This window comes from Haemaphysalis longicornis, unplaced genomic scaffold (genome assembly GCF_048455015.1).
Source record: "Haemaphysalis longicornis isolate Haplotype H1 unplaced genomic scaffold, Haemaphysalis longicornis Haplotype H1 scaffold_27, whole genome shotgun sequence".
Lineage (NCBI taxonomy): Eukaryota > Metazoa > Arthropoda > Arachnida > Ixodida > Ixodidae > Haemaphysalis > Haemaphysalis longicornis.
The window spans coordinates 2,457,470-2,481,150 of NW_027526325.1; the positions used below are offsets into that span (position 1 = coordinate 2,457,470).

Genomic DNA, 23,681 nt, shown 5'->3' on the forward strand with positions numbered 1-23,681 from the left:
TAATATTTCATAATCTCTCCTGACAAAAATTCTGGCACAAGCGAGCACTTCACACCAGCCTTCACATAAAGAGAAACACCGCCACCTTTTCTTTCTGTTATAAATAAACCGAAGTGCTCGTAACCCTCAAAACGGCAGACATCGCTCGCACAAGAGAATCACGTCTCAGTAAAGCACAAAACACTGAATTCTAGTGAAAGTTCACTGAAAAATAGTTCAAGTTGTTCCGCCTTGTTTCTTAGAATACAAGCATTCAAATGAAACAATGACAACACCTTATGAGTCCATTTGTTGGCTGAGACATACTCTTTAAAGTAATCAGTCGAGTATACTGAACCATCCATTATATAGACTTATTTCCGTTAACGAACACGAGTCCTTCATTTGATTTTTTCCAGATTGTCCTCAGAAAGAATTCTGATATTTGGGTCGCCGGGCTGCTTCTTGACCAGAATGTTTCCATTTATTTCCCAAGCGAACTGGTAGTTCATCTCAGCAGCTTTTGTACGCGTGAGCCACTGTAGCCTTTTGTTGTAAGGCGTGAGGTTCTGAAAAAACCGGACAGGTGACTCCCCCTCCCCCAGTTGCTTCGCTTTTGCCTTCCAATGGTCTTTCGTGCATTTGGACGTGAACCGAACAATTATTGGAGGCACCTTCCCAGAACGTACTGGCAGAAGATGGATGCCCTCAATCTCGCCCTCTGTTATCTCGTCAAGCTGCAGTGACGCCCCAACCTCATTCACCAGAGCTAGCACATTCTCATTGGTTTTCACGGGAAGTCCATGAATTTCTAAATTCAACCTCCTTCCATATTGTTCCAACTAATTCATTCATGTCTCAGATGTTTAATTTTGTTAGGAGAGTTGGCCTCCTCTACCTTTCCGAGCCGTCCTTCCAGGTCGGCTATGGCTTTGTCCTGCTTGTCTAACTTGTCAACAAACTCATCATACTTGTTGGCAAGCACTTCTACCGACTTTTCAATCGTATCAACTGTCACCTTCATGCCAAGGAGGGCATCCACTTTTAAGGTGAGTGGAAGAAGTAGTTTGAGTTTTTCACTGATGTTGGACAGTTCAGTATTGCTGGGCCTTATAAACTCCGTATTTTCAGATGATGCATCGCTATCTGAGCTCACACAGGTCGAGCACACCCACGCGGCTTTCTTCTCGCGAGGCATCTTCTTGAACACCTTACTAGTAACGCCAGAACAATCTCCCACATGACAAGAGAGTTGACATTCAGAGCATACTAAGAAGTTTCCATTAGATGGGAGCGGTTTGTTACTAGACAAAAAGGCTCCAGGTGACCCGCTCCTCGTTTTAGTTCCAGACTACGACTAAGATCACAGAGCACTACGACTACGGAAGCAGCAGAGTCGGCAGAAATCCCATTAAGAGTACTCGCTCAGTAGAAAAAAAAGAAACACCAACCTGCGAAAGTCAAGAACGCCGTTTGTAGAACGGAGCCGATTCAAGCGGCCTGTCTCTGCTGCCCCGTTCACAGAATGACGACGACGGTGGGTGGTTTCCCGCCAGTTGAGATGCGCCCGATAACGTGCGCAGAACGCAGTTCCGGTGCAGCCTTCTTGCTGGGCGTCTTTCGGCAGGAAAAATCCAGTCCACCGCAGAAATTATGACGACGGGGCTCGGTCAGGCAAAGGGTTCCTCTTGGGCTTGCGGCGTCGACGGCTCGTACACTCAGCTGCGCAAGTTCGGAGTACGAACCTGCGAAAGTCGATAACGCCGTTTGTAGAACGGAGCCGATTCAAGCTGCCTTTCTCTGCTGCCCCTCCCCGGTGGATGACGACCGTCCCGGTCGGCGCCGAGGCCTCTCGGCATTGAGTGCGGATGAAATGAAGAATGCAGTGACGAATCACTTGCTGCCACGGATGAGGATGACGACGTTGATGATACCTCGCCCAGCAACAGCAATGGTGGCAGCCTTGACGAAGTACCAAAGGTCCTCGAGCCACGTCGGACGGAAGGGCGGGGTAACACTTTGTGGACGTGTCGGGGTCGGCTTGTCTCTGCTGGTCTCCATTTGGGTCTTTCCGGCTGGGGAAACGGGGAGGGGGGACATCGTCTTGTTCTGGTCTTGCTGGAGGTTGCCAGACATCCCCTCTTTCTCGTCTCAGCTATCCGATCCTAAAGGCATCGTGACCCTTCATCACGTATCTCCGAAGCGGGCGTCATATTACTCCTGCAAGCATGGGTCCACCGAGCGAGTCGTCGACTCCACTGGTCGTCATCTCACATCCCCGCGAGCCCGGTTTCTTCACTGGCACTGACAACGCTGACGCTGAATATTCGATAAAGCGCTACGAGCGGAAAAGCGCCCACAACCGTCGGGACCCGACGTTCATGTTTGCCAGTGTTTTTTTCTGCTTGAGAGGTGCGGCACTAACGTGGTATGAAACCAATGAAGCCTGGTCAACCCCTCGAGGCTTCTGTAAATCCGAACTCTTGAGAATATTTGGCATTCCCCTCCAACGGCTCCTACGCGCCAAAATGAAATTTGCATCCCGTGCCCAGACATCGACCGAACCGTACGTTTCCTACATTCACGACGTTCTGGCTTTCTGCCTTAAGGTCGACGAGAAGATGACTGAGCAGGACAAGGTTGGGCATGTGCTTAAGAGAATAGATAACGACACGTTTCACTTGCTCATGTGTACGGGCTGCACTACAGTCGATGTCATCTTAAACGAATACCGACTGTTCGAGCAAGCGAACAGCACCCGCATCACGCAGCAATTCTAATGGTTTCCCAACGCCGCTGCGACTTCTTCCTGCGAGCCACCATCCCCCCAGCCATTTTCGTCCGCGACTTGACACCACGACTCCCTCAAACACACCGTCCAAAGGATAGTGCGCGGCGAACTGGAAACCACTGCTCCTGCCCCATGCGGTCGATAGCCCTGTTCTAGCCATATCGCTGATTCAAGCTATCGTTCGAGACGAAATTATCAACATGGGCCTCCAGCAAGTATTCTCAGTGAGTCCTCCTGCCGCCCGCCACAGTTATGCTCCACCTGGACATCGCTATGTATCCGGCCCTCCGTGCTACCGAAATCCCGCTGACTGGAGAACCACCGACGATAAGCCTATCTGATTCACCTGTCACCGTGTTGGCCATGTCGCTCGGTACTGTCAGAAACATTGGCTTCGAGTTTCCAGGAACAACATCTCTGCAGACCATTCCTCGGCTGACGTGCCCCGCCATTTTGTCTCTCGCACGTCGCCAGAATGGGTCGCTAATGCCGTTGGCTCTGCCTCTCGATTTTGACGCTCGCCCCCACCGCCTCGCCACCAGTCACGTTGACCGCAGCGCCGACACCTTTCACCGTCGACGCCCCCTCGACGCTTCTCACCGGAAAACTGATGGATGTAGCGCCCAGACGTGCCGCTGCATTCCGACCCCAGCCCGAAAATCCTCTTTTGATCTTGCCGACTAAACACAGTTTAATCAACGTTGAAGTAGATGGTGTTCCGATCACCGCTCTTATAGACACTGGTGCACATGTCCCTATAATGAGTGCTCCACTTCGTCGTCGACTCCGTAGAGTTTTGATGCCAACCATGTCGCATGTCCATGTCGCTGAGGGCGGGACGCCGCCCGTTACCGGAATGTGCATGGCCCGTGTCCGCCGAAAGGCCGCCCTAGCTGTTCCATCAGGTGATGGACAACAAGCCTCTGACAAGGCTACACGCCCGTACCGCGGGCCTTCACCATCCTCCAGACGCCGCCCTTCATGTCCCTGACTGAGCACCTGAGACGCAACCACTGGTTGTCCAGGCTTTTGTGGACGCGGGGGCATACGACTGCTTCGTCACCACGGCCTTGACGTGAGCCTCCTACCCTGCCCTAAATCAAAGCTTCGCGTACGAGTCATCCCATGCACTCCCAAGCCTGCTAGCACAACTTACTGGCATTAGGGATGGCCTGCAGGCGCTTGCATCGACTTTGACTACTGGGGACAATCTGGAACTTTACAAGTACTCAACGGCAGAGATTCGCAATTTGCATCGCGTTGCACGTTGTACAAGCCTCGCCGCACGCATTCACGAGGTTTTACTTCATTCACGAGGTTTTACTTTATTCACGAACCATTCACGTGGTTTTAACCTTTACTGTCGCCCGCGATCACTAGTCCTTGTGTGGTCCCTGTCGCACCACGTGCGACTTTCCGAAAGAGTCCTCTTTCCCTATTCTGGGCCTTAGCGTGTCACCCGCCAAGTAAACGATGTCACGTACGAAATATCACCGCCCATGCCATCGCCAACTTCCCACCGCTCAACAAAGGACGTTGTTCACGCAGCCCGCCTGAAACCGTACCACGGTCTACGACCTGCGTCGCTATATTTAGAAGTGAGACGGCGCTTTAAGCCGTGGGGATTATGCTACGCTGAGGAAAAGTTTGTGCATAGCCTATGTATGTATCACATTGGGACAAGTGCGAGGTACAAGCCGAAAGGAGATGATCCTAGCGCGTTCGGTCTCGGGTGACGAGCTAGACGGCGAAATAGAAGAAGATCTTTTGCCTTGCCTGCGCGGTGCTCTTAGGGCTGTAAATACACTGTGTGGATACCTCTTGTGCCGCTTGGCTTCACGTCTTCCTTCACGTCACAGTAACAAAATGAATGCTCGCAGGAAAACCTCCGCGGGATTCGATTCGAAGAAAGTCGCCTGTACACGTCGTTCATGTGACTTCTAGTTCGCCACTTGACTAATCTTTGTGTATTTTTAGCGGACCACAAGTTTACTTCAATAAACTTTGTTCCTGGAAGAAGCATGCTACATTTTCGGCTACCTGACATCTGGTGAAAATGCTGAGTACAGGACCGTAAACCCTTTTCGAGTCTCAAACGAAGCCTCCGCTCGTGCCAGCCGCTGACATTAAAGCCTAGAACTAGAGTTGGGAATGCTAGAGCAGCAAGTGAAAAGAAAGATGTTGCGACCGCGCCATGAAGAACGCAGCCACAATGACCAACCGTTCCAGCGCAGCTGTAGGTCTGCACCAACCATGGCAGCCACCATCATTTTACAGGTCACCTTCGGAAGGTACTGAAAATCGACTGGAACGCCTAGAGCGTGTCCGGACATTAATCATATGAGACGGTGATGAAGCCCTTAAGTAGTGTTTCTTTGTTTGAAGACTGCCGGACGCACTTGGCTCAAGAAACACGAGCCCACCCTGACGCTCTCGGCGTTATTCAAGACCGATTTAGAAAACGTTGAATACTCTTCTCATCAAGGAACAAGCCCAGCAATTGCGGTAAACATACAGACACACAATTGAACGCGTGCTCGTATTACTTGAAGAAATGTAGAGACTGTTTGCACACGCCCACCCAAACTCACCATAAATGTATTTAATGAAAACAACGACAGTGCCGCAGCGTAGCTACGACCGTCAACGCAAAGCAGCTCTGAGAAGAGGTCCCGAGCAAACCGACACTCAAAACAATCATGCGTGACGTACAGCTATCCATCCAGACACGTCGTAGTCGCAATAATAGACAGAAAACCCGGCTAGTCCGTGATAAGAACGTCTCAGTGATGAACATGACACCATCGAAACGTTTCTAATCGAACAGGAGAAGTCCTGCTGGACATGTAAGGAAATCCGCAGGCACTCCAGCACTCGAGTAGATCGGTATCCCAACACCAATACAAAACAAAACGAGGTGGCCTGTCCGACACTTACGAAAATATTCCAGCACTCCAGCAGCAAGATAATCACTCCAACTCGCACCAGCAAGCGAACGCGTGATGAACAGTCTACGGGCACCAGTGGCAGCAACGGTAAAACATCAACCCAATACCAGCAAGGGTAGCCAAGATGGCCTTTTAATTGCATGTAAGAACGCTCCACGCACCCCAGCCACCCGGTAAACCTCCAGGCACAAAGAAACCAACATGCCTTATTTCATACCGTGTGGTCGCGATGTAGGTGATAAAAGGTTTCTCGCCTACAAGATTAGTTTAGCTAATCTTGTAGGCGAGATTAGCCTTCCGTCGGCAAGTCAAGCCTTCCGTCGGCACAGCCTTCCGTCGGCAAGCCAAGGGAATGCTGACAGCAGGGTTTGAGGATCCGACCGTGCTGGTGTGTTAAAACACTTGGATCGGAGGATGAATTGTGAAACTTTTTTAAAGTACAGCTGCAGTGCGCTGTGTAAGCAACGCTCTACCGATCCCATTTACAGTGTATTTTCATTGTTTTGCATCGCTGGCTCACTGTTACACAAGTGACCACGGTCCCACTACAGAGGCCGATTGAGTCCGCGTAGGACATATCACAGTCTTGGACACCGGATATATACAGAAGCGAAATCTGCTCCCGGCAACAGTCGTGTCGTAATTAGGGTGGCTGTGTTTTGTTGGTCTCTATACTACGCAGTAAAGCTACTAAGGTCTATAACGCCCATACAACTCTCTACTTTCGCCTAGGTGACCAGTATGTTGGCTTGCGGCACTTTGGTAGTGCAGTTAGGGCCGTTTCTCTGCAACTGCAAATCACAAATGTATGTGCGACTTGCACGCTTATAGAGAATATAAGGTCAGGTAAGTGCAAACGATGACTTACGGAAGGTAGTTTAGGTTACGAGGAATTGGCATCACCCAACGTTTTCGTTGTAAAGCTCAGAACCAAAGTACGGGAAGCGCTATTCTGACAGTACAGACGTACGAAGACGCAGCCGGGTGCACATATCCGATGTTTCGGCCCGATGCAGCGCGGCAGCTTGTGAACAGGCATTAAAAAGCTTTAGGCGTACCCTACTCCCCAGATTTTATTCAAAAATGTTTATATTAGCAGCCATAAATTTTATACAGCAGCAAGTTAACAACGGTGAGATTGCGAAAAGGGCGGGCCTCCATCCACTATACAGGTTTTTTGCAATCACCTCCTTCTGGCGTCATCGCTTAGGGGTTTAGAAGGACACTGAAGTCAGCTAGTCAAGCTCCTTTTTTTTGCTTTCACTGCGTGGACTGGCTCAAATTAACACACTTTTTATCGTTTGTCTGGTCGATAAGGCTGTATTTATTTTGCGAAGACCCAAAAAAAAAACTACCCAGCGCAGTCTGCGGCGGCTGCTCCAAATAAAGCAATGACGTCCATACCAGATGCTACATTATTGGACAATGTCCAAGACAGGACATAAAATTATTTCTGTTTCCGTGATGGTTCACATGCGTGGTATTACAAGTTATCGTTCGCTGGGCATTTTCGATATCTCAGTGATCGGCATACCGCACTATTGCCATTTTGTCAGCTGTAAAATGCGTTAAATAGGCTTAGAATCCTAACAGTGACTAACCGAGCGAAAGACAGTGAAAAAAAACTTAAGAAAACCGGGTTAGCGGACCAGACGTTCCTGGCGACCGTCCGACCTCTGGAGGTGAGCAGCACTTGCATGGACTCCGGAGCTGCCAGGGCCTGCTCCCAGTGTGATGCGGAGGTGAGTGTGAAGTATGATTCAGTAAGACACTCGCACAGACAGTGATATCGGGTATTCCGCTGACCACATTTGGGGCAGTGGGATGCGTGGGAATGAATGTTGATGCTTAGGTGTTAGTTTTGTACAATAAAGGAAGGTGTATGCTTGTAGTATCCCCCAAATGTGGGCCGGTTCGGTGGATAGGTGTGTGTGTGTGTGGTGGGAGAGTAAGGCGGCGGAGGCGGTACTGAAAGGCAATTTCCCAGAAGGCGCTGAGAGTCTCGTGGGCCTGGTTCTTGGGAGCCCCACGTATCGGTGTGCTAGAAACGATGGCCCGGGAAGTAAGTGCTTGGGCATGTGCGTTCACTGCCACGTTAGCGCCTTTGGCAGTGTGGGGCGGCATCTACACCATTTCAGCGGGGTACGTCGGGATGGTTTGTTGAAGAATTTCGAAGGGTACGGGGGATTAAAATCTTTCGTAAAATGTTGGGTGGTCTGCTACGAGTCTGACAGGACGGTGATTGAAGTGGGGCTCTCGGAGAACGCAAAGGCAATGGCCGCTGCCTCGGCCGTAGTTGCACATAAGGTGGAAGTCGTAAAGGTACGTTTCGGGGCGTCGATGTCAGGTCCTGTGAGGCGTACGCAGTGGATACTCGCCCGCCACTGCAGCGGAGACGCTCAAACGCGATGTAATATTCCGTCACTTTCGGAGCTTTCCTGTCTTGCACCTGTATCGTAAGAGACGTGGCCCACGAGGCCTAGTATCGGCTAATATAGAACTAGGCCCTCGAACAGGCGGTGCATATGGAAACACCATGCCAACGATAATTTGCCGGTGCGTCAGTGTCATCCTGCAGGCCTTCTGCGAAGTCGCTCATGAAGCAATGAACGTCACAGCGAAAAATGGTGAAGTCGATGTAGAAAATATTGCCCAAAAACAAATAATTGAACTTTAATAAACCGTTTGCTATTATTAATTGGGGCTTCCGAATAGGAATAGGAAAACAATTGGGCAATGCTAAACAATGCACAGATCTAGCGTTGCGCATTTATTTGCTGAAAATTTGCTTTTTTGACCACTTATGCACAATAACATACCTTTTTTCCCTCATGACGTGGATCTGTAGATGATGTAGTCACATTACGGTGAACATTGTACGCGTGTAATGTGTCTGAGTCGGTTGACGAGATGTTCTTTTGACGTCGCACTTGTGCACAATAACATCATGGCGTGGTGTTTAGGCCTTCTCTGTAGATCATGTAGTAACATTACGGTGAACATTGTACGCGGGTACTGTGTCGGCGTCTATTGACGAGATGTTGTTTGTGTTGTGTCGTCACTTGTTCCAAACCGTGCAATTTTGATTTTCTATGTTGTGATTGTTATCAAGGTATCCTTAGCGTAGGTTATGCACTTGCAATATTAATAGTGTATCAACAACATGAACACGGTACTAGCAATGTTGCTAAGGGCCCAGATGAACTTTTCCTTCTTGTACCAGCCGACGTTGTGAAGTAAATATAATGAGAGAATGAATGAATAAATGAATGAAAGAATGAATGAATGAATGAATGAATGAATGAATGAATGAATGAATGAAGGCAGTGCTTTCGCCCACTCGGCCTTAAGAAATGTCTGCTAGGGCGCAGAAATATAAAATATATAACGTATAGGCTGTCTACATTTTTATTTACTTTTGGCGTACTAAGCAGCTTCGATGATATTTCCTGAAAAGCCCTCGAGCAGTAGGCGTAGCCCCAGTTTCTTAGATATCTCACCTCTAGCCACTGCATTCTTAGGCAGAAACGCAATCGCAGATGTGTTGTATTGCCGCTGAACACTAAGGTAGCTCAACCAGCGCAGAAAGTGCTCCCGGGCCTTCGCTTTACGCTGTAATATAAGTTTCGGGTGATTTTATTTCTTAGTACGTATATTACCTGCGCCGAACATTCTCCCGCTTTTGATTGGCCTTCGATTTTTCTCCTATTGTACCAGTTAGCCAAACGTCGCGTGTGTGCTTCTGTGGAGCGACGTGGACGTAGAGCTTGATACAATCTACAAAGTAACAAAATAAGGGCACATTTTTGAAGGCACAAACCGTTCGTGGCTTAGTTTCAATTGAGCTAGAAAACTGCGACGACCCGTCTGCCGCCGGCCGAGTAAACGATTGGCGGAATAATTCCGCCGGAAGGTTGGCGAGCGAGGTAGACGCGCAGTGAACCCCAGCCATCTCATTTTAAGGTCACACGAATCCCGTATAAAATCGGAAACGAGGATGCAGGGCGGAGGACTGAATTATCTAATTCATTTTTCACTGATTAAACTCGGTAAACGCAGCGAAAGTAATCAAAACTTGGCCTAGAGACTACAATTTGAACTAGTACTCTCGCCAGGTTCACAATTCACTTTTGTGCCCGTTTAGAGCGCCGCGATAACTCCATAAAATTTCTGGGTTCAAATACCCGCATGGTTAGTTTTAAAGCATTGCGTTTTTCCTCTACCCGCGAGGGTTCTGTCGAGACCATTGGTGTTAACAAGAAACTTCCGGGAAGGAATAAGACACTGGCACCACCAGGAATTGTACCTGGAACAAATAGAGAAATGGAACGAGAGCCTGCGTCTAGCCGATTGAGCTACAAGCCCACGCGGGGACGAGTGAGACAGATGGTGCAGTCACAGTGCACATCTGCAGGTTTACCCCCTGCGTTCTCGCTGAATGCCACGTGATAGCGTCGCGCGATCTCGTCACGTCGATCGGCGGCGGCAGACAGAGAAGTAAGGTCGTCAATTTATTTATTTATTTATTTATATAGGTACCTACATCGCCCTCACGGGCATTATTGTAGGGGGGAAAACAAGCAAAGGAATACAGTACAGCCAATATAACAAAAAATGGTTGCGGGTAAAAGGCTGTATGGTTGAAACAACAAAGGGTTGACTTACACTGTCATAAATAAGGCATCACATTGCAAATACAAAGCAAAAACGCAAAAAAAGAAGAGTGCTATCGGTTACACAGGACAATAAAATAAAATAAAAAGCAATTAGTACGGAACGCATCAGAAATGTACAGTAAAGATTAGTTCAACAAAAAATTGTGCAAATTTCTAACAAAAGATGAGGGATGCGCAGAGACAATTTCCTCTGGCAAGCCGTTCCACTCACGCGTGGTCCTTGGAAAAAAAGCGTATTTGAATGCGTTGATCCTGGACACGTATTCACGCAGTTTTAAAGAATGGTCAGTACGGGGTGACACATAGGTAGATGGTCTTATATACTGATCCTTGTCGATGCCTGTTCTCTTCATAAATATGCTGCAAAATAGAAACAGTCGTAGGTATTTTCGCCGGTCAGCTAACAGAGGCCATTGTAATCCTGAACGAATGTCAGCTGATCTTACGGTGAAGTTATAATTGCTTGCCACAAAGCGTGCTGCTCATGCCTATACACGCTCTAGGGCTTCTATATTTGATTTTGTTGAGCGTCCCAGGCACTGCAAGCATATTCCAATATGGGACGCACATTGGTTATGTATAGTGTTTCCTTCAACTTAGTTGGTGCATGTCTAAAATTGCCCCTCAAAAAATTTACAACGCGACTAGCCTTTAATGTTAAGTAATTAATATGACCGTTCCAAGACAGGTTGGCAGAAAAAATGATCCCTAGATATTTATATTCTGATGCAACCGGGAAGGTAGCCCCGGCCATGACGTAATTTGAAATCCGAGGCTGTTTTTTGTTCGTAAACCTCACCAATTGACACTTCGACACATTTAATGTCATTCTCCATGAATCACACCAAGAACCTATAGAGTTCAAGTCATTCTGCAATTGAACGGTGTCCGCTTCAGAGGTAATGTTATTGTAAATGCAGCAATCGTCAGCGCACAATCGAACACGGCTAGAGAGATTGTCAGAGATATCATTTATAAAAATAAGAAAAAGCAAGGGCCCCAAAACTGACCCTTGCGGTACTCACTCCTGACAATATACCGACGCTTGATGAGCACGCACCGTCAAGAATCACGCACTGCTGTCTTTCAGAAAGGTACGCTTCAATCCACATGAGAAGGGCATTAGGTATACCTAGACAACGAAGCTTTTGCAACAACAACACATGTGAGACGGAATCAAATGCCTTCTGGAAATCCAGAAATATACAGTCAACCTGAAGGCCTGAGTTAATGGAAGCTGCAATGTCGTGCGTAAACTCGACCAATTGTGTATCGCACGAAAAACCCGCCCTGAAACCGTGTTGCAATGGGGAAAAGAAGTTATTACTTTGTAGATGATTCATTACGTTTGTGTAAATGATATGTTCGAGTGTCTTGCAGCACACGCTTGTCAGAGAAATAGTCCTGTGGTTACACTTTTTCTTTTTATCTCCGCTTTTATATACTGGAATTACGTTGGCATTTTTCAAATCAGCTGGTAAAACGCATTGTTCAAGTGACGTTTTCTACATGAGTGTTAAAAAAGGGGCGATTCCAACCAATCCGATTCGCCAATCCGATTCGCACAGTACCCGCAATTCTCATGTCGGCGTGCGATCGCAGCGACACTTTCCGCTCTAGGTAATATTGAGAAAGTCTATGCGCTGCTCTAGCCCGGCTGGGGCCGACACTGCGTTTTAGACGCACACGCGTGAATTACAAATAACGGCTGGTAGAATCTCTATTTTTCACTCTTTGTAGAGCGCCGTTTGTGAATTCAAGTGACGACGCATTGGCTATCGTTGTGGGTGTCGTTTACAGCTTTGCTTTCCAACCACCTTCACAGCATAGATTGGAGCCAATTTTTTTTTGCTTGGTGCCGTCGTTAGACCCCAAAATAGCAATGAGCACTCAGTCATAAAAGAATGTACAATGTAGGCATGCCAACAAACTTTACGATGTAGCTGAAACTGTGCGGCGACCATTTTCTTGATGGAGGCGAAAAACTTCGAGATTTTGGCACATTAAAGATCCCCACGTGGTCAAAATTAATCAGGAGCCCTCCACTTTAGCGTGCCTCATCGCTTTTGTAGCGTCGGCGAATACATCGTATAATCAATCAATGCTGGTCAAAGGTTACTGGAGAGCACAGAGGGACAATCGTTTGGTAAAAAATTTTGAACTCCTTTGGTGCCGACCGCTTGGCATCTGTGGTCTGGTGTCTGGGATGCTAATTCAGTTGATAATGTTAATGCGTATCTGAATTTTGGCTTCTTTCATTGCACTAAGTCAAGCCAGGCTTGAGCCATAGTGAAGCAGCAAAATTTCTTTCTACGGAACACTGAAGGACTCAGCAGCACACGTTTGTACGAGTTTGAAATTTTCTGATTACATGTTTCGTTGATGCCTTGCGTTGTGGTAGTAATGGTCGTCATTATATCGTCATACATAAATATCGTCGTGCTCTTTTTGACAAGCATTCAATGCGCCGCTGGACAACAGCTGGGCCGCAGTAACACGATTGCATGCACGAAAAATGCTCTGCTTTCCTGGAGTCGCGCTGAGGTTTCATGGAGCAGGTGTTCAGCAACTCTGGCGTTGCTGGTTGCGAGTGACCGCGAGGCACTTTTCAGACTTTATTCCTTTTTTAAATGCAGAGCATTTCAGTAACTCACGATGTCACCCGCGTTGGCGTCTGTAGTCCGCATCGTCGTTGTCCCCACTATATAGAAGGAAAATACTATCCGACGCCAGGTCTCGATCCCTCGACCCTGCGGGTGGAGCGCTATGTGCATTGTGCTGTAACCACTGCGCCACAAAGCCGACACAGAATCAGACGCTATATACGCGCCTTATATCGTTGACTCATTCAAATTACTGCTGACGAGCACTCTCTCGTCAGCAGTTGCCACAAGTGCAACAACATTAGCGTAACGCAAACTACTTAACGTCATGCGCCCCCGGAAATGCTCTGCATTTGATCGTGCCCCTCGCGAGGGGCATGTTTCACTGCGGCTTCCTACTGGCCAGTACACTCGTCGCCATCTGTCGGATGTTGTGCGAACCCTTTGCGGCTGATGGCGCGCGATTTGAAATTTTCCAGCTTGCCATCGGACGGGTACGTAGGAAAGAGTATCGAATAGTTAAACTATTTTTGATTTGTTCGGACTGTCACCTATGTTAGCATCAGGTCGACGCACTCTTAGAGGGGGGTAATGCCGCGAACCAACCATGCATTGTGTTTATTTCTATTTTGCTTTTGCCGCCCGGCTGCGCCGGTCTGTGTTATCTCTGGGCCAAGGGAAGCGCGTGTTCCACTTTTTTTTTCTGTGCCGCATGTGTTATCTGTTCTGATAGGGAGAGCATTCCGATCTAACGTGAACAGCCCACAATAATCTCCTAGGATCTACAATGTTCTAGATGTGAATCGACGGTTCGAGAACCACGCGCGCCGAAAGATAAAAAGCCTGCAGGGCAGAAACCGGTGTATTCGAATCGCCTTAGCTCGCATGCGTACGTTACTTTGTTGACTGCTGCTTCGACGCCTCTGTATTCTTTGAGTTGTTGGGGGAGCACAAGTTCACTCATATAAACGTGTTTTCCTCGAAGACAACTGCCTCGTCTGTGACTTCGTGGCAATACTGATGATAGAAAAGTGTGCCAACTCTCTCGCTTCGCCTCGTGGCCCACTCGACACCAAGAGCTATTGCACGTTTTAATTATTTAAGTTTATCCAACGAGGTATACTGGTGAAGGATACCCAACGCCATGTTCTGGGCATCTCGCTCCCGCCTACAATTCTACTACGGTCTCCTTGCTGCCTGGAGAGTGCAGGCCTGTGGAAGGGACGTTATGGTGGCATCGTGATTTGAGTCGTCATAAGTTGGGTCGATCTTCAACGTGTCTGACTTTTATAAATGCGTGGCGAGGTTTAAAGTGTCTTCAAATGAATTCCTGTTCACTCTTTCTTCATTGAATATTTTGAAAGGCTGAACTGCTTTGGCGTTTTCTTGTATATGTCAATGACGTGTGGAACTGGTCACTACTCTACGGGTTTGTGCTCGAGACTCAATGTAGAGATGGCAAGAGAACTGCACAGTGAAAGGCCAAATTAAGATGAGAATAAGTGTTGTGGCCTATGTTATGGTATGTAGACTTCTTTTTTGCTAAAGCCACTGTGCACGCGGGGGTCGGTCGGCGGTTGCTCCGAGGCACGCGCTCACGTGCAGTCGGCATTTTGTTGGTATTCTGAACATATTAGCGCCATACCTTACAACCAGCTACAACAGTTCAACTCTTCAAACCGTACGCGTGGGGGAAAAATTCTGCATGAAAGTCATTCCATTGTCCAGCACTCCAGTTTGATTATCATGAGTATCTCATGGCAGGTTGGCCATATCATGTCCTTTAATTTCTATTTATCGCGCCACGCACTAGGTGGAAGTCTTGTAGCAGCGCCATCATCATCATCAGTGCCATTGTAGCGGCATAATCAATGCCAGCGCCCCATCATCATCAGTTCTTCAGATGATGACGCATCACAGAACATTATCGCCTCCGCACTGCTCGGCCGACTCCGCGAGAGCTCTCCGATTCTCGGACCCATGTTGTCCTCCCCACGCAATAAATATGGGCTCGGCCTCACCACCTCATCGGCCCCCTACACCATCATCACCATCAGTATGAACTGGCTGATCAAAGACTACTGCCCACCTAGGTGGCCAGTCTTCAGCGCTCCCTGCAGTTCCGCGGGCCACATTCGGCCCGCGGTCTGTAGGTTTGTGCATCCTGCAGTACATATAACCAACACAGTCAGTGACGACCACGGGTAAATATTTGGGCCCCCACCGTGTATGTGGCTGTGTTGTGTTACGTAAATATAGAATTGCACACCTCCACAATAGCGGACATGCGATGTGGCACTTGTTTTGCGTACTTTAATTGCGCTTAGTTGGTTTACTTGGCTTTATTGCCTCGCCTACTCGCATAATTTACCCTGCCGTTCTTATATTGTGTGGTGCAAAAGGTTAAGCAGGAGTCATTTATTTTACGAAATTACAAAATAAAATTACCTCTCGTTTTCAGGGCGCTGCCAGGCTAGCCGTGTCGGTGGAGTCGGCTGCGCTTCTCGCGTCGTCTTGCATACACTCCCGCTTAGCAACCATTTACACTTATCTCAGGATGAGCAGCATTCTGTGTTTATGGTATACTTGCGAACTGTTTCATTTGAACGGTGCCCAAAAAGAAGTAAGGATCAGGATCGTCAGCAAGTTAAACCACACGACTTGGTGATACTGTCTCAGGTCGCATATATCGCTACAGCCCGCTCAAAATAAAGCCGATAATCGGCTTGTTGTAGCGGATAGTATTTTGTTTAGCATCTGAAACTACATTAAGGGCATTTTATTCAGTATGCAGTCACTTAAACACACCACAATGTGATTGAATTAGTACAACCAACTTTTCATGTGGCTTGTAATTGAAAACACATGGAGGGTGGTGATGGTCGTCTGCTGCTGTACTGACAAGCGGCTTCGGCCACTGGGGGCGTGCATGTCGCCAAAACGTCAGCGCACGAGCCCTACAGATAAAATATTCCTACAAAGTAACTACCCTTGCCTCAAATTCTCCGAAATGCCCTAATCAACAATTGGCGGTTTCATTAAATTATAGCTACTGCATAATACACAAACATTCTTTTAAATGCCATCGCTTCGGGCATGCAACAAACTTGTGCAGCTACCGATTCACGTGCACGGAATGCGCCGCAAACAATCACTCGACCACTTACCCAAAATTGCACGCGCTTTATCTGCCTGTGAGCGCAACGGGCATATTCCCTGACCCTAGAAAGGTTCCTAGCACAGAGGAAAGTTCTAAATGCCAAAGAAGCCGAGAATATCTGCTTAACAGAGGCGCAAAGAGGTTGCTTCTTGTCCCTTAATTGGGTGTTACGGCGACGCAGATTGCCGGTGTAGGAAGAGATTGGTTTTGGCCAGCTGGGTTTGGCGGCGACTCACGTGAGCACGGCTGATCTCAGCCCACCCCCACCTCCGCTTGGTGGCATCCAAAACCCCGACACGTCACCGCACCGAAGGCCAAGTCCATGGTGATTTCGGTGGCAACGAGCCGAGTTGGGACCGATGCCACTTTTATCGTGTCTGCTCCCATCGTCCTCACTACACCTGGAGGCACCGAGGAGCTGGATGCGAAGGAATCCGCAGAGCGGTGCCCACCCCCACTGCACCACCTGTGCCACCGGTGCTCGACGGTGGCTGGTAGCAAAGGGCATGCAGAAAAGTTCATGAATCAAGGCGCCCTATTTATAGGAAGCCCAGGACATCACATCATGCTATATATGACGGTTAGGCTTTACTAATTCATACTCTCAATAAAAGTGGGTTAATAACGCTACTCGCTCATTACACCCTTTTCGATTTCCAGCTGTCCAAAAATGATTACGACGGGTTGGTATATCAGGCGGTCAAGCCTTTGATACTTAAAGGTGACCTGAGCGCGCAGAATGTTTTTTGGTGCCCTTCCGGCACAAATGTCCGAGGTTGAAGTTTTTAAGCTTTCTAACGTCCTTGGTAGCAAGCCTATTCAATAAAAGAAGTCTACATACCATAACATAGGCCACAACACTTATTCTCATCTTGATTTGGCCTTTCACTGTGCAGTTCTCTTGCCATCTCTACATTGAGTCTCGAGCACAAACCCGTAGAGTAGTGACCAGTTCCACACGTCATTGACATATACAAGAAAACGCCAAAGCAGTTCAGCCTTTCAAAATATTCAATGAAGAAAGAGTGAACAGGAATTCATTTGAAAAAACTTTAAACCTCGCCACGCATTTATAAAAGTCCGACACGTTGAAGTGACGACCCAACTTATGACGACTCAAATCACGATGCCACCATAACGTCCCTTCCACAGGCCTGCACTCTCCAGGCAGCAAGGAGACCGTAGTAGAATTGTAGGCGGGAGCGAGATGCCCAGAACATGGCGTTGGGTATCCTTCACCAGTATACCTCGTTGGATAAACTTAAATAATTAAAACGTGCAATAGCTCTTGGTGTCGTGTGGGCCACGAGGCGAAGCGAGAGAGTTGGCACACTTTTCTATCATCAGTATTGTCACGAAGTCACAGACGACGCAGTTGTCTTCGAGGAAAACACGTTTATTGGAGCGAACTTGTGCTCCCCCAACAACTCAAAAAATACAGAGGCGTCGAAGCAGCAGTCAACAAAGTAACGTACGCATGCGAGCTAAGGCGATTCGAATACACCGGTTTCTGCCCTGCAGGCTTTTTATCTTTCGGCGCGCGTGGTTCTCGAACCGTCGATTGACATCTAGAACATTGTAGATCCTAGAAGCTTATTGTGGGCTGTTCACGTTAGATCGGAATGCTCTCCCTATCAGAACAGATAACACATGCGGCACAGAAAAAAAAAGTGGAACACGCACTTCCCTTAGCCCAGAGATAACACAGACCGGCGCAGCCGTGCGGCAAAAGCAAAATACAAATAAACACAATGCATGGTTGGTTCGCGGCATTACCCCCCTCTAAGAGTGCATCGACCTGATGCTAACATAAGTGACAGTCCGAACAAATAAAAAATAGTTTAACTATTCGATACTCTTTCCTACGTACCCGTCCGATGGCAAGCTGGAAAATTTCAAATCGCGCGCCATCAGCCAAAGGGTTCGCACAACATCCGACAGATGGCGACGAGTGTACTGGCCAGTAGGAAGCCGCAGTGGAACATGCCCCTCGCGAGGGGCACGAGCAAATGCAGAGCATTTCCGGGGGCGCACGACGTTAAGTAGTTTGCGTTACGTTAATGTTGTTGCACTTGTGGCAACTGCTGACGATAGAGCGCTCGTCAGCAGTATTTTGAATGAGTCAACGATATAAGGCGCGTATATATCGTCTGATTCTGTGTCGGCTTTGTGGCGCAGTGGTTACAGCACAATGTACATAGCGCTCCGCCCGCAGGGTCGAGGGATCGAAACCTGGCGTCGGATAGTATTTTCTTTCTATACAGTGGGGACAACGACGATGCGGTCTACGGACGCCAACGCGGGTGACATCGTGAGTTACTGAAATGCTCTGCATTTAAAATAAAAGTTCATCATCGTCCGTAGAAAGGTTTAAAGCAAACCACGCGGACGACTTCGGGCCGCGTGTGTCGTGTGCGTTTCGCCAGAGTCACCATCGGGGATCACTTCGTAGGCAAGTTGGCCAACACGTCGTAGAATTTGTAGGGTCCGAAATACCGTCGCAGAAGTTCCTCACTCAGTCCGCGTCGTCGTATGGGATTCCAAACCCACACACGATCCCCTGGGTGGTAGTCGGCGGTTCGCCGTCGGAAGTTGTAGCGGCCGGCATCCACCAGCTGCTGGTCCGTTATATGAACTCGAGCCAGCTGTTGGGCCTCCTCAGTACGCTGAAGGCATACTTGGACGTCGGCGTTTAGGTCGTCGTCTTCTACGTGCGGCAGCATAGCGTCGAGCATTGTAGTCGGCCTTCTTCCGTAGACGAGCTCGAACGGTGTCATCTGCTAAGTTTCTTGGATAGCCGTGTTGTACGCAAACGTGACATACGGCAGCACTTCGTCCCAGGACTTATGTTCAACATCGACGTACATCGACAGCATATCCGCAATCGTGTTGTTCAGACGTTCCGTTAGTCCGTTCGTTTGGAGGTGGTACGCCGTCGTTCTTGGGTGATCCGTGTTGCTGTAGCGTAATATTGCCTGCATCAGCTCCGCAGTAAAGGACATTCCGCGGTCCGTGATTAGGACTTCCGCGGCTCCATGTCGCAGCACAACTTTGCTTATGAAGAACTTTGCGATTTCCTGTGCAGTCCCCCGCGGAAGAGCGGCGGTCTCTGGAGAGCGCGTCATGTAGTCTGTTGCTACGACAATCCACTTGATCTCGGGTCGTGACGTAGGGAACTGGCCCAGTAGGTCCATTCCAATCTGTTGCAAGCGCCTCGATGGAACGGCGACCGGCTGTAGAAGTCCGGCGGGTCTCGTCGATGGTGTTTGTCGTCGCTGGCAGTCACGGCAGCTCAGGACGTAGTGGGTGACGACGAATGTAAGGCTGGGCCAGTAGTATTTCGCCTTGGTTTTTGCAATTGTGCGGGCCTTGAAGTGATGTCCGGAAGACGGGTCGTTGTGGCACGCTTCCAAAATTTCGTCACGAAGGTCTGCGGGGATGACAACGAGGTAATTCGTTCTTGTTCCGGTGCTGAAATTCTTCTTTACGAGGACGGAGTTTCTCAGGCTGAATGCTGGTAAGCTGCGTTTGAAGGTCCTAGGAACGGCGACGTCGCATCCCCCGACGTAGTCAATTATGACGGGTAAGTCGGGGTCGGCACGCTGCTGGGCGGATAGGTCACTCTCCGTCACGATTCTGAAGAACGCGCTGTCTTCATCAGAGTCTTGTGGCGGTCAGTCGACGGGGGCGCACGACAGGCAGTCGGCGTCGGAGTGTTTCCTGCTTGATTTATAGACGTCTGTAACGTCGAACTCCTGCACGAGCAAGCTCCACCGCCCAAGACGGCCAGAGGGGTCCTTGAAATTGGCGACCCAACACAGCGCGTGCTGGTCTGTCACAACCTTGAATGGTCTTCCATACACGTATGGGCGAAATTTCAAAATCGCCCAAATAATTGCCAGGCACTCTTTCTCAGAGGCAGAGTAGTTTTTCTCCTTCGACCGACCACGGCTGGCATAGGCGATTACCTTTTCGCAACCGCTTTGTTTTTGGACGAGGACGGCACCCAAGCCTATATCACTAGCGTCCGTGCGTATTTCTGTTTCGATGTTTTCGTCGTAATGACCGAGCACGGGCGGGCTTTGAAGGCATTTTGTCGGCTCGCAGAATGCTTTTTCTTGGTCGTTTTCCCAGCTAAAAGGGATGCTATCTTACGTCATGCGTGTGAGTGGCTCTGCAATGCGTGCGAAGTTTGCGACGAAGCGCCGGTAGTGTGCGCACAGTTCAAGAAATCTTCGCACACCCTCCTTGTCTTTCGGCCTTGGAAAGTAGGCAATGGCTGAAGTTTTTGCCGGGTGATGTAGTATTCCTGCGGCGTTGACGACGTGGCCCAGAAACTTGAGCTCTTCGTACGCAAAACGGCACTTTTCGGGCTTCAGCGTTAGCCCCAACGTGCGAATGGCTTCGAGTACAGACTCCAACCTCGCAAGGTGTTCGTCGGAAGTCGGGGCGAATACCACAATGTCGTCGAGGTATGCGAGGCAGGTGTGCCACTTCTGCCCAGCTAGGACAGTATCCATGACTCTTTGAAACGTTGGTGGTGCCGTGCATAGCCCAAATGGCATCACCTTGAACTCGTGTAGGCCCTCCGGGGTTATGAATGCAGTCTTCTCTCGATGTCTCTCGTCCACTTCAATTTGCCAGGAGCCTGTCTTCAGATCCATCGAGAGAGAGAGAGGGAGAGAGAAAGGACTTTATTGAGGTATCGGCAGTCGGGGACGGATCAGGCCACGCAGGGCTTCACCGTCCCGTAGTCTTCCCCGATCCATCGATGTGAAGTACTTCGCGTGGCACAGGCGGTCCAGGGCGTCGTCGATTTGTGGCAGGGGGTAGACGTCTTTTTTGCTGATCTTCTCCAATCGCTGGTAGTCAACGCAGAACCTTAGTATGCCGTCTTTATTCTTCACGAGTACGACCGGCGCAGCCCGCGGACTTTTCGATAGCTGTATAATTTCGTCTTTGAGCATGTCGTCGACTTGAGTCCCGATGGCTTCGCGCTCGTGTGAAGGGACGCGGTACGGTGACTGTCGGGTAGGTCGGGCTCCACCTTCGGTTATTATTCGGTGCTTCGCTAGAGGTGTCTCACGTAGTTTTGCGCCCGGCGAAAAACATTCGCTATAGCGACGCAGCAAAGCCAATAATTTGTTCTGTTGTTCTTGCGGTAGCGCCGGATTCACGTTGAACGGCTGCGGGAGCTTGAAGGTTTCCACGGGTGTGCGTTCAAAGTCGGCGACCGCGATCACAACACTTGTTTCTTGCGTTTCTTCAAAGAATGCAATTGCCGCGTCCTTGTTTAAATTCTGGTGCCCCTCGGTGAAATTAGTAACCAAAACGTGGGACTGGTGTTCCCTGAAACGCGCAATGCCTCTTGCGACAGAGACACCACGGTCGAGAAACAACCTTTGATCAGTGTCTACGATAGCGTCGACGTCAGGAGCAGCATCTACACAGTAGACTGCGATCATCAAGCTTGCGCGGAGTGGCAGGGTGACATGATGATCGGCAATTGTTACAGCAGCACGACGTTCGGGGTTCAGCTCTGGCGTCATGGAGTGATGGGGGAAAAAGTTATTGACTTGGTCTGCATATCGATTATTGTACCGTTGTCCACCAAAAAATCCATTCCAAGAATTACATCGCAGGAGCAGTTAGGCAGAACGACGAATGCCGCAGGGTACGTTGTGTCGTCTATGGTGAAGCGCGATGTGCACGTTCCACATGGCGTCACGAGGTGGCCTCCTGCTGTGCGTATAATCGGACCGTCCCATCTGGTCATAACTTTCTTCAGCTTAGACGCAAATGGCCCGCTCATTACTGAGTAGTCAGCTCCCGCGTCTATGAGGGGGACTACATCAAAGCCGTAGATCGACAGCTGAACATCGCACGCCGCCATCCTCGAGTTCTGGGTGGGTCGTGGCGTAGTATATCTGCTTGTACGTGTTGACGGTCGGGCACTATGAGTCGTCGTCTTCGTCGCATTCTTAGCGACAGGTTCGGTCGTGTGGGGTACGCGTCGCGCTGTTTTGCTGTCGTCGTGTTCAGAAGCCACGTGAGGGTTAGATCTGATCGTCCGGCTGAGGGCATGTCGTGAATCATAGTCTTCAGCGAGTCGCTGCGTCGTTGGAGGGTTTTCATTTTTCCGTGGTCCTGCAACTTTACCTCCAGAAGTTGCTGCTCTTAGTTTCCTCCGCGTGGGCTGGGGGACCTTCCACGTGAAAAGTCAGCTGTGCTGCGGCGGTTTGGCGACTGGTACGGGTAGGGCGACGGGGAGCGGTTGAATTGGGCTGGTCCTCGTTTGTTGTTGGACAGGTAGTCTTCGATCTCGGTAGGGCGCTGGCCTGGTGGGGGGCGTGGTGCGTCGACGGAGAAGCCTCGCAAACCGAGCCTCTTGTAGGGGCAGTGATGGTAGATGTGGTCTGCCTCTCTGCAGTGGTACCACAGTGGTCCAGTGGTACCACAGTGGTCGATTATCGGGCTTTCGCCACACCTCGGTCTTCCTTCGGGTGGGAGCTGCACCGCACGTGGTCGGGCCGGCGACAGGGGGCGGCGGTACGGAGTTTCGTGATGGTAGGGGGCAGTTGGGCGAGGTCGGCAAACAGCAGCCGCGTAGGACATGGCTCTCGGCTCGTGGGGTGCTTCTGACGTCATTGAGGTTACCAGCGCTTGCAGCACTTCTTCTGTAATCACATCGGTAAGGGAAGCGACTTGCGGCTGCGGCGGCGTGGGGCGACGTTTCCACAGCTCCTCCCTCACTATTGCGCGGATAGTCTCACGTAGGCTGTCTGCCGGAATCGGCATGCTGTCGACGTAGTTCGCATTGGCCGCACCAACAAAGTTGAGGTCATACTGCTTAGTACGCATTTCAAGAGCCTTCTCAATTGTGCTGGCTTCTCTCACAAATTCGGCGACGGTTTTCGGCGGGTTGCGCAGAAGTCCAGCAAACAATTTCTCCTTCACACCGCGCATTAAGAAGAGTAACTTGTTTTCTTCCGTCATGCACGGGTCAGCACGGCTGAAGAGGCTCTTCATCTCTTCGACGAACACAGCAACACTTTCGTTAGGGTTTTGTGTCTGCGTCTGCAGCAATACTTCGGCCCGCCCTTTCCGAACAAACGTGGTGGACGTCATTAAAAATTGTGTTCTAAAATTGTTCCAAGACTCTAGGGAACTCTCATGGTTTTCGAACCATATCCGTGCTGAGTCCTCAAGGTAGAAGAACACTTGCCTCAGTGTCTCCACGCCGTCCCATCGATTGAACAGCCTGACCCGTTCGACTTGCTCCAACCAGTCTTCAGGGTCTTCCGAAGGTGACCCATGAAATGATGGGGGCTCCCTGGGTTGCTGAAGAACGAAGGCAGGACTGGGAGCGATGGTCATGGTGCCTGTGTTGACCATGGTAGTGGTCACGACGTCTTCTTTCTTCACTTTATCCGGAAGCAGTCCAAACTCCGGCTGCAGACCTTGTTGTCGGTGGCTGGCACGAGTGGGACTTGCTTGTCGGCTTGACGAGGTCGTAGGGTTCAT

General features: G+C 49.5%; 1 protein-coding gene across 1 annotated transcript; it reads right to left on the bottom strand.

The window, feature by feature from the left end:
• Window positions 1–1,872: 1,872 nt before the first annotated feature.
• Window positions 1,873–23,681, bottom strand: LOC144172908 (uncharacterized). The gene is made up of 2 exons (XM_077701499.1): window positions 22,931–23,681; window positions 1,873–2,054 (listed from the first exon to the last, which is right to left on the bottom strand). Exons 1-2 carry the CDS (start codon window positions 23,679–23,681, stop codon window positions 1,873–1,875), a joined length of 933 nt encoding a protein of 310 aa, XP_077557625.1.

Excerpts from the sequence above, each read along its gene's own strand:
- LOC144172908 (XM_077701499.1), bottom strand. The coding sequence starts at position 23,681 with ATGAACCCTACGACCTCGTCAAGCCGACAAGCAAGTCCCACTCGTGCC. Across the intron at positions 2,055-22,930 it reads GATTCCGGCAGACAGCCTAC|CCGGAAAGACCCAAATGGAG; the intron begins GTGAGACTATCC and ends CCGTTTCCCCAG.